We start from the raw sequence: 12,260 nt of genomic DNA, 5'->3' as shown, positions 1-12,260 counted from the left end.
CAGAGGCTTCTCTGTGTACCTGACCTCAGGTCTGTTCTGTTGCGCAGCACAGGGACTGCCTGGGCCGTCTGTACAGAGGCTTCTCTGCATACCTGACCTCAGGTCCGTTCTGTTGTGCAGCACAAGCTGCTCTCTGTGGCCAGCACCTGTGTATTAGCCATTGTGGATCCTGTTGGCACCTCTTTTAATAACTGCAATCTCCCCAGGATGGGATATCCTCGGGGAATCATGGTGTATGAAGTATCAGCCACTCCAACTCACCTCTCCTGGAAACCCGAGCTACAGTATTCTAGCTACACTTGCCCTGAATGAGTGTTATGGACAAGCCCTGTGTGGCCAGGTTCCATGCCTAGGAAGGGCTTACAGCAGGGTTGTGTGGATATTCCATATGGAAGATGACATCTTTCTCTTTCAGATGCATGGAGGGTCCCAGTGAAGGTGACTGCGGAGCTCTTGATGGTACGCCAGCCACACACCCACAGTGGCCATTGCCGTATGTCTTACCCACACCACATTGGCCATTTCTGTATTGTCAGCTGCCCATACTTCACTGTGGACATTGTTATGTGTCAGCCCTGCAGACCCCACTGTGGTCACTCCTGTATGTGTCAGCACTCCTTGCACACACACACACACTCACAGAGGCTGCTGCTGTGTTACCCAAACGCAGTGGACATGTTTGTGGATGCTAGCTTCTTGTTTGGTAGCACACGAAGGGTGTCTTCTACCAGTCTACATGTTTCTCTACTGTCAGTGCGGGCAGTGAGTGGGCCTGTGTGTGCATGAGCTTTGCTAGCTTCAGAGAGCTGTGTCACACTCCAGGAACCGAGGAACACAACTATCAGATGGTGGCTGTTTTTCATAGCTAGTGGGCAAGGCCTTCAGAGACACTGGAAGTGGCAGAGGTATGAACCAACACAGGCCACAAGTCAAAGAGTTCCCTGTTCTTGGGGAATATTCCTGATGGTTCCTGGGTAGGGTCATGTCGTGTTTGGATATTCTGGCGGGTCACTTCAGGATAGAACATTCTGGAAGTTGTTAGTTGCAGATTGTCTGGTAGGGGCTATCTACATTCTTACCTTTAAGGCTTAATGAGATTGTGGCTTTGTATTAGTGTTTACTCTCTTGAGACCCACTGTTGTTGTCATGAGCTCACACCTTGGGGAGAGCAGCGCTTTGTGCTGGGTAATGTCTGGTGTGGGCTTAGGACTGCATGCCTGTCACAGATGGATTAACATGTTTTCTACAAGTAGTTTTAGTTTGTTTTTCATTTATTACTATTGTATTTCCTATACTCATAAGAATTCAGTCCTATTCATCCCTGTCTTAGTCACTGTTCTGTTGCTGTGAAGAGACACTCTGACCAAGGCAGCTTTTAAAGAAAGCTTTTTAGGTTTCTTTAAGTGGTTTAGAGGCAGGGTTTCTCTGCCCAACTCTGGCTATCCTCAGACTCAGAGATCCACCTGCCTCAGCCTTCCAAGTGCTGATACTAAAGGTGTGCGCCACCATGCCTGGCTAGAAGAAAGCGTTTAACTGGGGGCTTACAGTTTCAGAGGATTAGAGTCCATGACCATCATGGCAGGGAGTATGGCAGCAGGAAGGCACGCATGACTCCAGAACAGTGCTTAGAGCTTACATCTGATCCACAGGCGAGATACAGTGAGAGAGAGACAGAGACACACACACACACACACAGAGAGAGAGAGACAGAGACAGAGACAGAGACACAGAGAGAGACAGAGACAGAGACACAGAGAGAGACAGAGACAGAGAGACAGAGGGAGAGACAGAGAGACAGAGAGAGAGACAGAGACACAGAGAGAGAGACACACACACACACACAGAGAGAGAGAGAGAGACAGAGGGAGAGACAGAGACACAGAGAGAGAGACAGAGACACAGAGAGAGAGAGAGAGAGAGAGACTGGGTTAGGTATGGGCTTCTAAAATCTTAAACCCAGCCCCAGTAACATACCAACAAGGCCATACCCCCTAATCCTTCCCAAACAGTTCAGTTCCATCAGTTGGATGCCAAGTTTTCAAATAATGAGCCTATAGGGCTGTTCTCATTCAAATCCCATAATCCTCCACAAGTCCTCTGCAGGTCCCCTTAACTTCATATCCTCTTTTTAAATTTTTTAAGAAATAGTCCACTGAAGGTGGCCAGTGGTGGTGCATCCCTTTAATCCCAATACTTAGATCTCTGAGTTTGAAGCCAGCCTGGCCTACAGAGCAAGCTCTAGGACAAGCCAGCATTACACAGAGAAACCCTGTCTCTAAAAAACAAAAACAAAGCCCTCTGAATCTAATTAGTGCTGTCCATATCTGCATGGCTGTGGGTCAACCTACCTGGGACATTCTTAAGGGAAACTTAACTCTCCCTTTCCAAGAAGCCATCACCTGTCAATAGTTCCTTGACTAGGGGTAGGGCTCATGTGCTCACATACCCTGATCCCCACTCCTACCCCATGCTGTATCTTGTACAGACAGGTCTTATGCAGACAGTCAGTAGCTGTGAGTTCATGAGTGCAGCAGGGTCCTGTCATGTCTAGAGGATACTGGCCATCATACTTCCCAACCTCTGACTCCTATAGGTCCCCCCTCCATTTGTTATGTGTTTTGAGATAGGTCCCATGGAGAACCCAGGCTGGCCTTGAACTTGTATACCTGAAAAATGACCAGAGTGCTAGGATTATAAGTGCAAGCTACTATGTCTTCTTTAACCTGTATTGTTTTTAAACATGGACTTATTTAGCCAATCACATGGACTGTGGACCTATATAGTTCTTGCTACTCAGGAGACCAAAGTAGAAGGGTACTTAGAGAGTAGGAGCTTAAGTCCAGCCTAGACAGCATAGCAAGACCTTCGTTTCAGTTTGTTTTGTTTGTTTAAAACAGGATCTCTTGAAATAACCCTAGCTGTCCTGGAAATCACTATGTAGTCATGGCTGTCCTGGAACTTGCTATGTTGCCTGGGCTGGCCTAGAACTCACAGAGATCTGCTTCTTGAGTGCTGTGAGTAAAGGTGTGTACCGTCATGCTCAGCCCTCTTGTGCACATTCTGTAACATACAGAGATGATTCCAGGCTGTTGCAGAGCCTGCTGATTCACACTCTTGCAGGAAGCCCAGTCTGCTGTCAGATGCATATTTTTCTCTAGCTTAAACTAGTAATTAGGACTTTAACAGAGCGTGGCCAGCTCAGACACATCGGCAAAAGCCAATGTCTTCCCTGCTCATGTGGTGAAAGAATTCCTAAAGTGGCCCAGAGTCAGAGTCATCTCTCACAAGCCACATGGCTCACACAAGAAGTGGGCAGGCTTCCCAGGCTGGTCTCTTGGGCCTTTGTATTCTGTAGTTCCTGGACAGGCTGGTTCCCTCCTGGCTGAGGGGAGCTATGGAAATGGTAGAGAGGAGTTTTGGACAGGCTGTGACAAAAGGAGTCCTCACCTTCCTGCAGGCGATGTATGGTATGCTGCTTTGGCCTCGGAGGCTGCTAAGTGCATAGAACAGGGGAGGTGTGCTTGGCTTTCTTGGTTGTGGTGTGGCAGCACCTGTAGGAGATGTGACTTGTAGTTAGTGAGTCTGAGCCAGATTCAGAAAAGGATCGTGAGTGTAGTGACGTGAGCAAGGAAAGGTGGTGGGGTTTGGGGTTTATTTTGCTGATTTGGTGGTGCTGGAGATTTGTCAGTGCCAGGCGTGCTGGGCAGTGGTTCTACACCCAGCCCTTTTTATGAATTTTGAAACAAGGTCTTACTAAGTTGCACAGGCTGTCTTTGAACCTCTGAGTTTACAGTGTAAGGAATGAACAGTGTGGTATAGTGTAGGTGGCCCCTGAGGTGGGGCCTGCCCACAGGCAGTCTCCATTCTCCCTGTTGTTGGCATGCTTCTGTCCTGGGGCAGTGGCTTGGGCTGCTGGATAAGGCCTTTTGCTGAAGTGGGACGGGACAGGGAGGGGATAGGACGACTGGTTCTGGTGCATGAGGTCTTGCTAGGGTTAGCTCCTCACCTTATCCATGGCAGCATGATCTTATTGTCACCTGAGTTTCTGTTGTAGGTAGTCTTGTTTAGGGAGGTGTATTTGCACTGATAGTGTTTGCCGTGTTCCAAGTTGGGACACAGGACATAATACTTGAAATAAAGACAGGAGTTGATGGTTCAGGGTTCTCTATGTAATGAGAGGTAAAGGCAATAGGCAGGTATTTTAGGTATTGAGGGATTTGGTGAGTAGGAAAGGAGAGAGGGAAGAAAGCAGGTTCTCTGGGGTGTTAGCATTTGCTCCTGGCCCGTGGCTTCCTAGCCTTCCTAGCAGTGAAGGCCGTGGTTCTCTCTGGTGGGTGGTATTGAAGGTGGTGGGGACATTGTCTTGGAAGCTTCTGTATTCTTGGGGATTGTTTGATTGAAGCGGACAATATTTTAATTACAGGGTGTAAGATTACCCCCTAAGCTGAAGCCAAATGAGGTCACCAACATCCAACCTTCTTCTAAACGAGCCAGGTATGTGCAGCAGGGCAAGCCCCTTACATTACAGGTCTGCTGTGGAAGACTGGTGCCAACTGCCAAATGTTTCTGAAGAGGATCCCTGCCCCCTTCCCAGACAGGGTTTCTCTGTAGCTGTTGGAGCTCTTCCAAGTGCCGGGATTAAAGGTGTGTGCCGCCACTGCCCAGCTTCTGAAGAATTTTTTATAGTATGTTGTGTTTGAGAGGCTGGAAACAGCTCAGTGGTTAGGATCACTGACTGCTCTGTAGAGGACCTGGGTTCGGTTCCCACCACCTACATGACAGCTCACAGCTGCCTATAAGTCCAGTCCTTAGGTGCTCTGATGCCCTCTTCTGGCCTCTGTGGGCACCAGGCATGTATAGGCATACGTGCAGACAAACACGCATGCACATAGTTGTACATCAGACTCACAATTCATCCTGAAATGGCATTCCCGCAGCTGCTCTTTTTGAGAGGTACTAAGTGATTAAGCACGTTTCTTTCTTGTTTATTGAAAATAATAAAATCTAGAACTGTTTTCTTAAGCAAAGCTTTACCCAAACCATGTTTGAAGCTGCAGCTGCTGTAGGGAGCCAGGCTGCCCCTGCAAAGCGCTCCAAGTGCACCTGAGCTGGGTGCTGGGCCATGTGGCTGTGCAGCTCAGAGCTGACCGCTCTCAGAGAGCCTACCCTGGGAAGGAAAGCCCAGATATCTCTGAGGGACTCTGTGCTTTGCACACTGCTTGCTGATTGGGTGTGACATGTGTATTCTTTTTTTTTTTTTTTAACATTTTATTTTATTTATTTATTTTATATATAGAGTGCTCTGCCTGCATGTACACCTACAGGCCAGAAGAGGGCACCAGATCTCATTACAGATGGTTGTGAGCCACCATGTGGTTGCTGGGAATTGAACTCAGGACCTCTGGAAGAGCAGTCAGTGCTCTTAACCTCTGAGCCATCTCTCCAGCCTGACATGTGTATTCTTTGGCTCATCTGGAGGCAGCATGGCTGGCCAGTAGTCCTGCCGTGCCCACCCCCCACCCCCCCAGTAGAAGCCACAGCCAACAGGAGTAAGACAAGGGCTGTGGTATCTCTGTGACCTTCAAGAGCCCTTGGTCCACATTGTACTTGCTGAGAGTGGCTCTTGGGGGCCTTTGCAGTCAGCATTTCCTCAGTTCACCTCTCCGCATTCCCCACCCAGAGCACAGCTGAGCAAGACTATTGAAATAGTCACAGGTAAAGTGGACAGTTTTCCCTGACCACCTCATTTCCATAGAAACTGAGAAATAAGATTTGAGAAATTGAAGGTAAATGTACAAGGCCAAAGGCTTTTCCTTAAACTGTGCCCTGTGGAGATGGGGATAGAATTTCACAGTGTGTAAGTGCCAGGACACACTCTCAGTCTCATTGTGACTATAACAGCAAAGAGTCACCCAAGTCACTTGAGACTTGACACAGGGAACTGGGTTACACTCAGTTGTGGAGCCCTTGCCCAGTGTGGTGAAGCTCTAGGTTTTGCCAATCCCACAGCAAAATATTAAATATGAAAATATTAAAACTACACTTTAACGTGAAGAGTGCCCACTGTATAGGCAGACTGGTAAATGGATGAAAGAGAAACAAGTGTTAGTACTGCTTCCTTCGCACAGCACCGCTGAGCCATAGTTAAGGGGAGTGAGTGACAGGAGGAGCAGAATGTTGGCCTCTTTCCTTCCTGTTCTTTTGGATAGGGTCTCATGTAGCCAAGGCTGGTCTCAGACTCACTTTGTAGCTGAATTTGGCTTTAAATTGATCTTCCTGGCTCTATCTCCCTAGTGCCGGGATTGGAGTTTTGTACCTCCATGCTCACCTGAGAGCATTGTTCTTAGCGAGGATGATCTGAATTCTTGCTTCTCTTGGGTGTTTCAGATGGCATCCTTTGGAGTGGAACTGTATGTTAATTGGTGGGAGGAAAAGGACGTCATCCGTCAGTCTCCCCTCCCCCAGCACTCAAGCTCTTAAAGCTTGTTAAGTTCTGGTTTCCCTAAAGAGCACTGTTTGAAGTCCTCACTGTCCTGTGTTTGCATCACAGAATCGAAGACCTGCCACCCCCCACTAAGAAGCTGACCCCAGAGCTGACGCCTTATGTGCTTTTCACTGGATTTGAGCCTGTGCAGGTTCAGCAGTACATTAAGGTGATGGTTTCAGCAGGGTCCTCTCTGCTTGTATTTGCTTTAGGCTAGACATTTATTAGCGTAGCACCTAGTAGGACTGTCACTGGGTAGTGCTTGACTAGCTTGCATGTAGACGCCCTCCCTGCTGAGGTAGCGTCAGCAGTGGTTGTTGAATCTGGAACCGCCTTTACAGCCCAGTGCCATTATTTCCTTCTTCGTTACTAGGTTTTTTGTTAACATAAAAGTCTGGGTCATCTGAATGTTATTTTTATAAAGACTTTCTTTAGGCTCCTCTGTCACTTCTCTGAGTACTTCTCACTTATCTGAGATTAGTTCTCTGGTGAAGGAGGAGGCCGCCCCGGGGTAGGGTGGGTGGGTTTGCCAGGTGATAATGGAAGTTGAGTGCAGCTGAGGAGGCACTATCAAGTCCCTTCCTGGGTCTGGTCTCTCTCACATGACTTTCTGCTGTGTTTGCGGCTTCAGAAGCTGTACATCCTGGGTGGAGAGGTTGCTGAGTCCACGAAGAAGTGTACCCACCTCATCGCCAGCAAGGTGACACGCACCGTGAAGTTCCTGACGGCCATCTCGGTGGTGAAGCACATTGTGACTCCGGAGTGGCTGGAGGAGTGCTTCAAGTGCCAGAAGTTCATTGGTGGGTGCCGTGCCAGCTGTGCCCGCCGTGCTCACTTGCTCGCTTACATATGGCAAAGTCAGGGCTTTTCTTGCATTTACTTATTCATTTAAGCTCAGAAGTTTATTTCTTATCAGAAATTTTTTTTTGATTGACGTCTTTGTATTCTGCTATAAGACATAAAGGTTTAGTCTTTGAATACATCACGGGAGAAGACAGGCTGTGCAGCACTGTCCTCGGTGCATCTCATTTGGGAATCTGCCTGTAAAATGCAGCTCCCACTGCACCGTAAAGTTTCAGACAGGAAGAACAACAACATTCTTTCATTGGGGCCTGTTGATGAGCTGCGGAAGCTCCAATAGGAAGCTTCCTATTAGTTACCATGGGGGCCGCAGTGTAGCTCTGTGGTAGAACTCTTACCTACTCTTGTAGTCCTGCTGCTGTCAAGGGAGGTGAATGAGACAGAAAATGAGACAGAAACATCTGTCTTAGTTACGGTTACTATTGCTGTGGTGAAATACCATGACCCTATCACAGGTCAGCATGCAAGGAAGCTAGGACAGGAACCAAAGCAGGGTGGAACCTGGGGCAGGAGCTGATGCAGAGGTCATGGAGGAGTGCTACTTAGGGGGATGGGCCACATGATTTTCTTAGCCTGTTCTAGTATCCAGAGCCACCAGTCCAGGGTGAACTACTCAAAATGCACTGAGCCCTCCCTCCTCAAACACTAATAAAGAAAATTTCCTATAGTCTTTCATATTGTTTGATCTTATGTCTTAGAGTTTCTATTGCTGTGAAGACACATGACCACGGCAACTTTTTGTTTTTTGGGACAGAGTTTCTCTGTAGCTTTGGGAGCCTGTCCTGGAACTAGCTCTTGTGGACCAGGCTGGCCTCGAACTCACAGAGATCCACCTGTCTCTGCTTCCCGAGTGCTGGGATTAAAGGCGTGCGCCACCATCGCCTGGCCACCGTGGCAACTCTTATAAAGGAAAACATTTAATTGGGGTGGTTTACAGTTTCAGAGGTTTAGTTCATTATCATCATGGTGGGACATGGCAGTGTGCAGGTAGACATGGCGTTGGAGAAGACGCTGAGAGTTCTACATCTTGATCATCTTGATCCACAAGCAGCCTAATTAGTCTGTGTCCACACTGGGTGTTCCTTGGACAAAGGAGACTTCAAAGTTCCCCCTCCCCGCAATGATACACTTCCTCCAACAGGCTATATCTAATATTGCCACTCTTTTGAGCTTATAGAGGCCAGTTACATTCTAACTACCACAGCGCGCAATTTGAGGTTCCCTTTTCTCAGAGGACTGTAACTTATGTCAAGTTGACATAAAATTAGTCAGGACAATACCTAAGTGGCAGGGTGAGTGTAATTGTGGTAGTGTATACTGCCTTATATGGACCTGCCTCTACACAGGGCTGTGCCTTTCAGACTGTTCTGAACACTGTTCTGTTTTCCAGATGAGCAGAACTATATCCTGCGAGATGCTGAGGCAGAAGTGCTCTTCTCTTTCAGTCTAGAAGAATCCTTAAAGAGAGCCCATGTTTCTCCCCTTTTTAAGGTATGCTGGGAAGGAAAGCCCCACAGAGCTTAGTAGATGTGACAGTGACGCAGGTGATGGCCGGATCACCCAGTTGTCCTTTCCGCTTCATGGCTACTCTTTCTGCAAGGGAGTTTGGCAAATCGATGGAGTCTCCCTCTAGACCAGACTGGGCTGAAACTTGCTCTGTAGACCAGGCTGGCCATCAACTCACAGAGATCTTCTTATCTCTCTTCTCCTGAGTGCTGGGATTAAAGCTGTGCCACCACACTTGGCTGTAGGAATCACTCTTTGCTCTGATGAAGAAATTGCTACAATAACCTAATGAGTACATCTGTCAGAGAAGGGATTCAAAAGTATGTTGATGAATAACTGAACTGGTTAGAAGTCAATATTTTAAATATTTGCCAGATAAGAGACTTAGGACAGTTGGGAAGTAATTTTTGTATCAAAGAATAAGTAGTCAATAAAAATTATTTGATCTTTGAATGATCTTCCAAATCTTAGGAATGATTTGGAAGCTAAGGTTCAATTTTACCTCCAGGGGGTTGAGTTTTCAAATTGTTTACCTGTTTGTGTGAGGGTTTTGTGATAAGCCTAGGAAAGCAGTGTCAGTATAATTTCCCATTCTGTTTGTAGTCGAAGCAGCCAGCCCCTGTTGGGCAGACAGCCATGGCCAAATGCCATGCTACCTTGGGATTTTACACAGGCTGGCAAATACGTGCTGTCATTCTGCCTTGGCATAGAAAGCTTTGGTTCTTGTAGTAGTTGGCACAGCTGTGGCAATGCACTATGATAAAAAATATCTTAGAATCTAAAAGAATGGAACTTTTGCTGGACCTTACAGTGGAGCTAATAATATACCTTGGGGTTACTTAAGACTCTGTCCTGCTATGTACCAAGCCTGTTTGTTTAACCTGCCTTTAAGAAAGCAGTGTAGGCTGTGGTGGCACACGCCTTTAATCCCAGCACTCAGAAGGCAGGGACAGGTGGATTTCTGTGAGTTCAAGTCCAGCCTGGTCTATAAAGTGAGTTCCAGGATGTCTTGAAAAACGAGAGAGAGAGCGAGAGCGAGAGAGAGAGAGAGAGAGAGAACACATGAGAGCGGGCAATAGCAGTGCAACAACCAATCTTTTCAACCTAAGCTAATGCATAGCTGTACTTAAATTGTTTCTTCCAAGCCTCTGATCTCAGAGTGATGCCTGTGTTGAATGTGTGTTCTGATAATCTTTGCTGGAAGCAGCAGATAGGCTGAAAGCCATCTTAAAAAATAGCCACCATAAATGTTGAGTATAGCATTTGGATACTCTTTATAAACAGCCATATCTATAATACTGTGTTCTCTGGATTGCTGGTTGTTAGTGGGTGATGCCTTTTGTGTTGATTTCAATGATGTTGATTTCTATGCTGTTCAATGAAGGGACAAGGAAAACCTTTGTGAATGACAGAAACAGACCAAGGGGCAAGGGCAGATTCACAAGATAGCCTTCAGGCAGGCACAGATTCAGACTCATACAGTAAAGAGAAGAGGATGGAAGACATGTAGAGAGAGAAGTAGAATATTCAAATTTTTGGCTACATGACATCAAGGGAATTCTTTAGATTTCCATCCTGATGCAACACGCAGTGCATTATTGGACTCTGAGTTTATTATTAATGTCTGCAGATGAATCCCAAGCAGCTAATTGTGGTTACTTTTACTGATGACCATGGGCCATAGTCCATAAAACTCCCTCTGGTGTATGTCTGGAGAGATAGGGAACTGGTGGGGAATCTAACCTTAATAGTTGTAGAAAATTAAATATTTTGTCAAGAATCTCAGAACTGGGCATTATGGCCCATGCCTTTAAATTCCAGCACTTGGGAGACAGAGTCAGGCAGATCTGTGTGAGTTGGAGGTCAGTCTGGTCTATGAAGAAAGTCCCAGGACAACCAGGTCTATAGAGAGAGAACCTGCCTCAGAAAGCAAAAACACACGCAAGACTCTGGGTCTGATTTATGAAAAGTTATGTGCAATTAAAAACATTTAAAAAGCACGCTTCTGTTTATTTCTAGACAAAATATTTCTACATCACCCCTGGCATCTGCCCGAGCCTTGCAACGATGAAGGCGATTGTAGAGTGTGCAGGGGGAAAGGTGTTGTCCAAGCAGCCGTCCTTCCGGAAGCTCATGGAGCACAAACAGAATAAGGTAAGGGAGCAGAGCCCCACCCGAGAAGCCAGCCCTGTCACGCACGGGCATCTTTCCTTCACTCAGGAGCTTTCTCTCCTTCTAGAGTCTGTCGGAGATTATTTTAATATCCTGTGAGAATGACCTGCACTTATGTCGAGAGTACTTTGCCAGAGGAATAGGTATGGCTCCCCACGCCTCTGCAGTGGCTTGCGCGTTTTCACAGTAGCTTTGTCCTAATGGTTTTGGTTCTGTTCATTCAGATGTTCATAATGCAGAGTTTGTTCTGACTGGAGTGCTCACACAGACACTGGACTACGAATCATATCCTTTATGAAGGCGCATAGCAGGGACAGACTAGGATGAAGGTGCATTTGCAGATTGAAAAAGGGACACCATGGTTCTTGTCACCAGATCTTTCCCTTGCTGTTGTAGTGTACAGTCTGTAGTTCTTTTAAGAGTTCTGTCAACAGGTGACAAACTAAGGACCTGTCTGGCTCATGTAGGTGTTCCAGGATTTGATAGGCCCCATAGAAAATGATTGGAGCCAGCGTCAGAGAGGTGTGTTCTAAACTGCACAGCTTGATAGCAGCATCGTATAAGTTGCAGCTGTGGCGGAGTCGGCTTAAGGCTCCTCGGGCTGTCAGGCAAGAAGTGCAGCGTGTCAGACTGTTTATAGTTCACAACAAACAGTCGCCAGTGTTAGTTTGAGAAGGATAGAGATTTTTGAGAGGTTTCACTGTGTTGCTTGCTGGCCTGGCTTCAAACTCAACACTGATCCTCCTGCTTTCGGCTGAGTACTGGCATGCACTTACGGGCATGAGGCACCATGCCCTGCTGAGTGGTTGCTTTAGTGTATGATCTGCCCCCATGTTTTATGTTTTGCATCCAGGTCAGAGTGGTGTCATCCTTGGCCCTTCATCTTTACAGTGTCACCAGCTGAGTGCATTTACCAAACACTTCCTCTTAGCCCCGGAGAGCTCAGTAAAATGTGGGCTAGAAGACTTAGCTGGGTGGCACTGAGTACAGAGTGTGCCAGGAGCCAGCATGAGTGCCTGGTGGGAACCTCCTTTTGGGTAGCCATTGAGCTGGGGCAGTGATGGGAGGCAGGTGTGCTGCAGCATCTGGTCTTGATGTAGCGTGTCTTTTTGTGTCAGCTAGAGAGCCTGTGCATGTGCACGGGAGTTTGCAAGACCTGGGTGTTGTGTGCAGTAGGAGGAGTTTGATAAGACCCGGGTGTTGGAGTGTGCAATAGGAGGAGTTTGATAAGACCCAG

General features: G+C 47.1%; 1 protein-coding gene across 1 annotated transcript in view; it reads left to right on the top strand.

Annotated features, from left to right (window-relative positions):
• Positions 1–12,260, top strand: part of Paxip1 (PAX interacting protein 1) — a 48,079-nt gene that overhangs the window by 34,997 nt on the left and 822 nt on the right. The window contains exons 13-20 of the mRNA XM_005367452.3: positions 416–459; positions 4,424–4,494; positions 6,551–6,653; positions 7,116–7,284; positions 8,736–8,836; positions 10,871–11,005; positions 11,091–11,166; positions 11,248–11,308. Coding sequence (XP_005367509.1) covers positions 416–459; positions 4,424–4,494; positions 6,551–6,653; positions 7,116–7,284; positions 8,736–8,836; positions 10,871–11,005; positions 11,091–11,166; positions 11,248–11,308 — 760 coding nt within the window. The remainder of the gene's footprint in view (positions 1–415; positions 460–4,423; positions 4,495–6,550; positions 6,654–7,115; positions 7,285–8,735; positions 8,837–10,870; positions 11,006–11,090; positions 11,167–11,247; positions 11,309–12,260) is intronic.

This window comes from Microtus ochrogaster, unplaced genomic scaffold (assembly GCF_000317375.1).
Source record: "Microtus ochrogaster isolate Prairie Vole_2 unplaced genomic scaffold, MicOch1.0 UNK18, whole genome shotgun sequence".
NCBI classification, from domain to species: domain Eukaryota; kingdom Metazoa; phylum Chordata; class Mammalia; order Rodentia; family Cricetidae; genus Microtus; species Microtus ochrogaster.
Note: the sequence above shows the minus strand (reverse complement) of the source record. Positions and strands in the feature narration are given on the sequence as shown.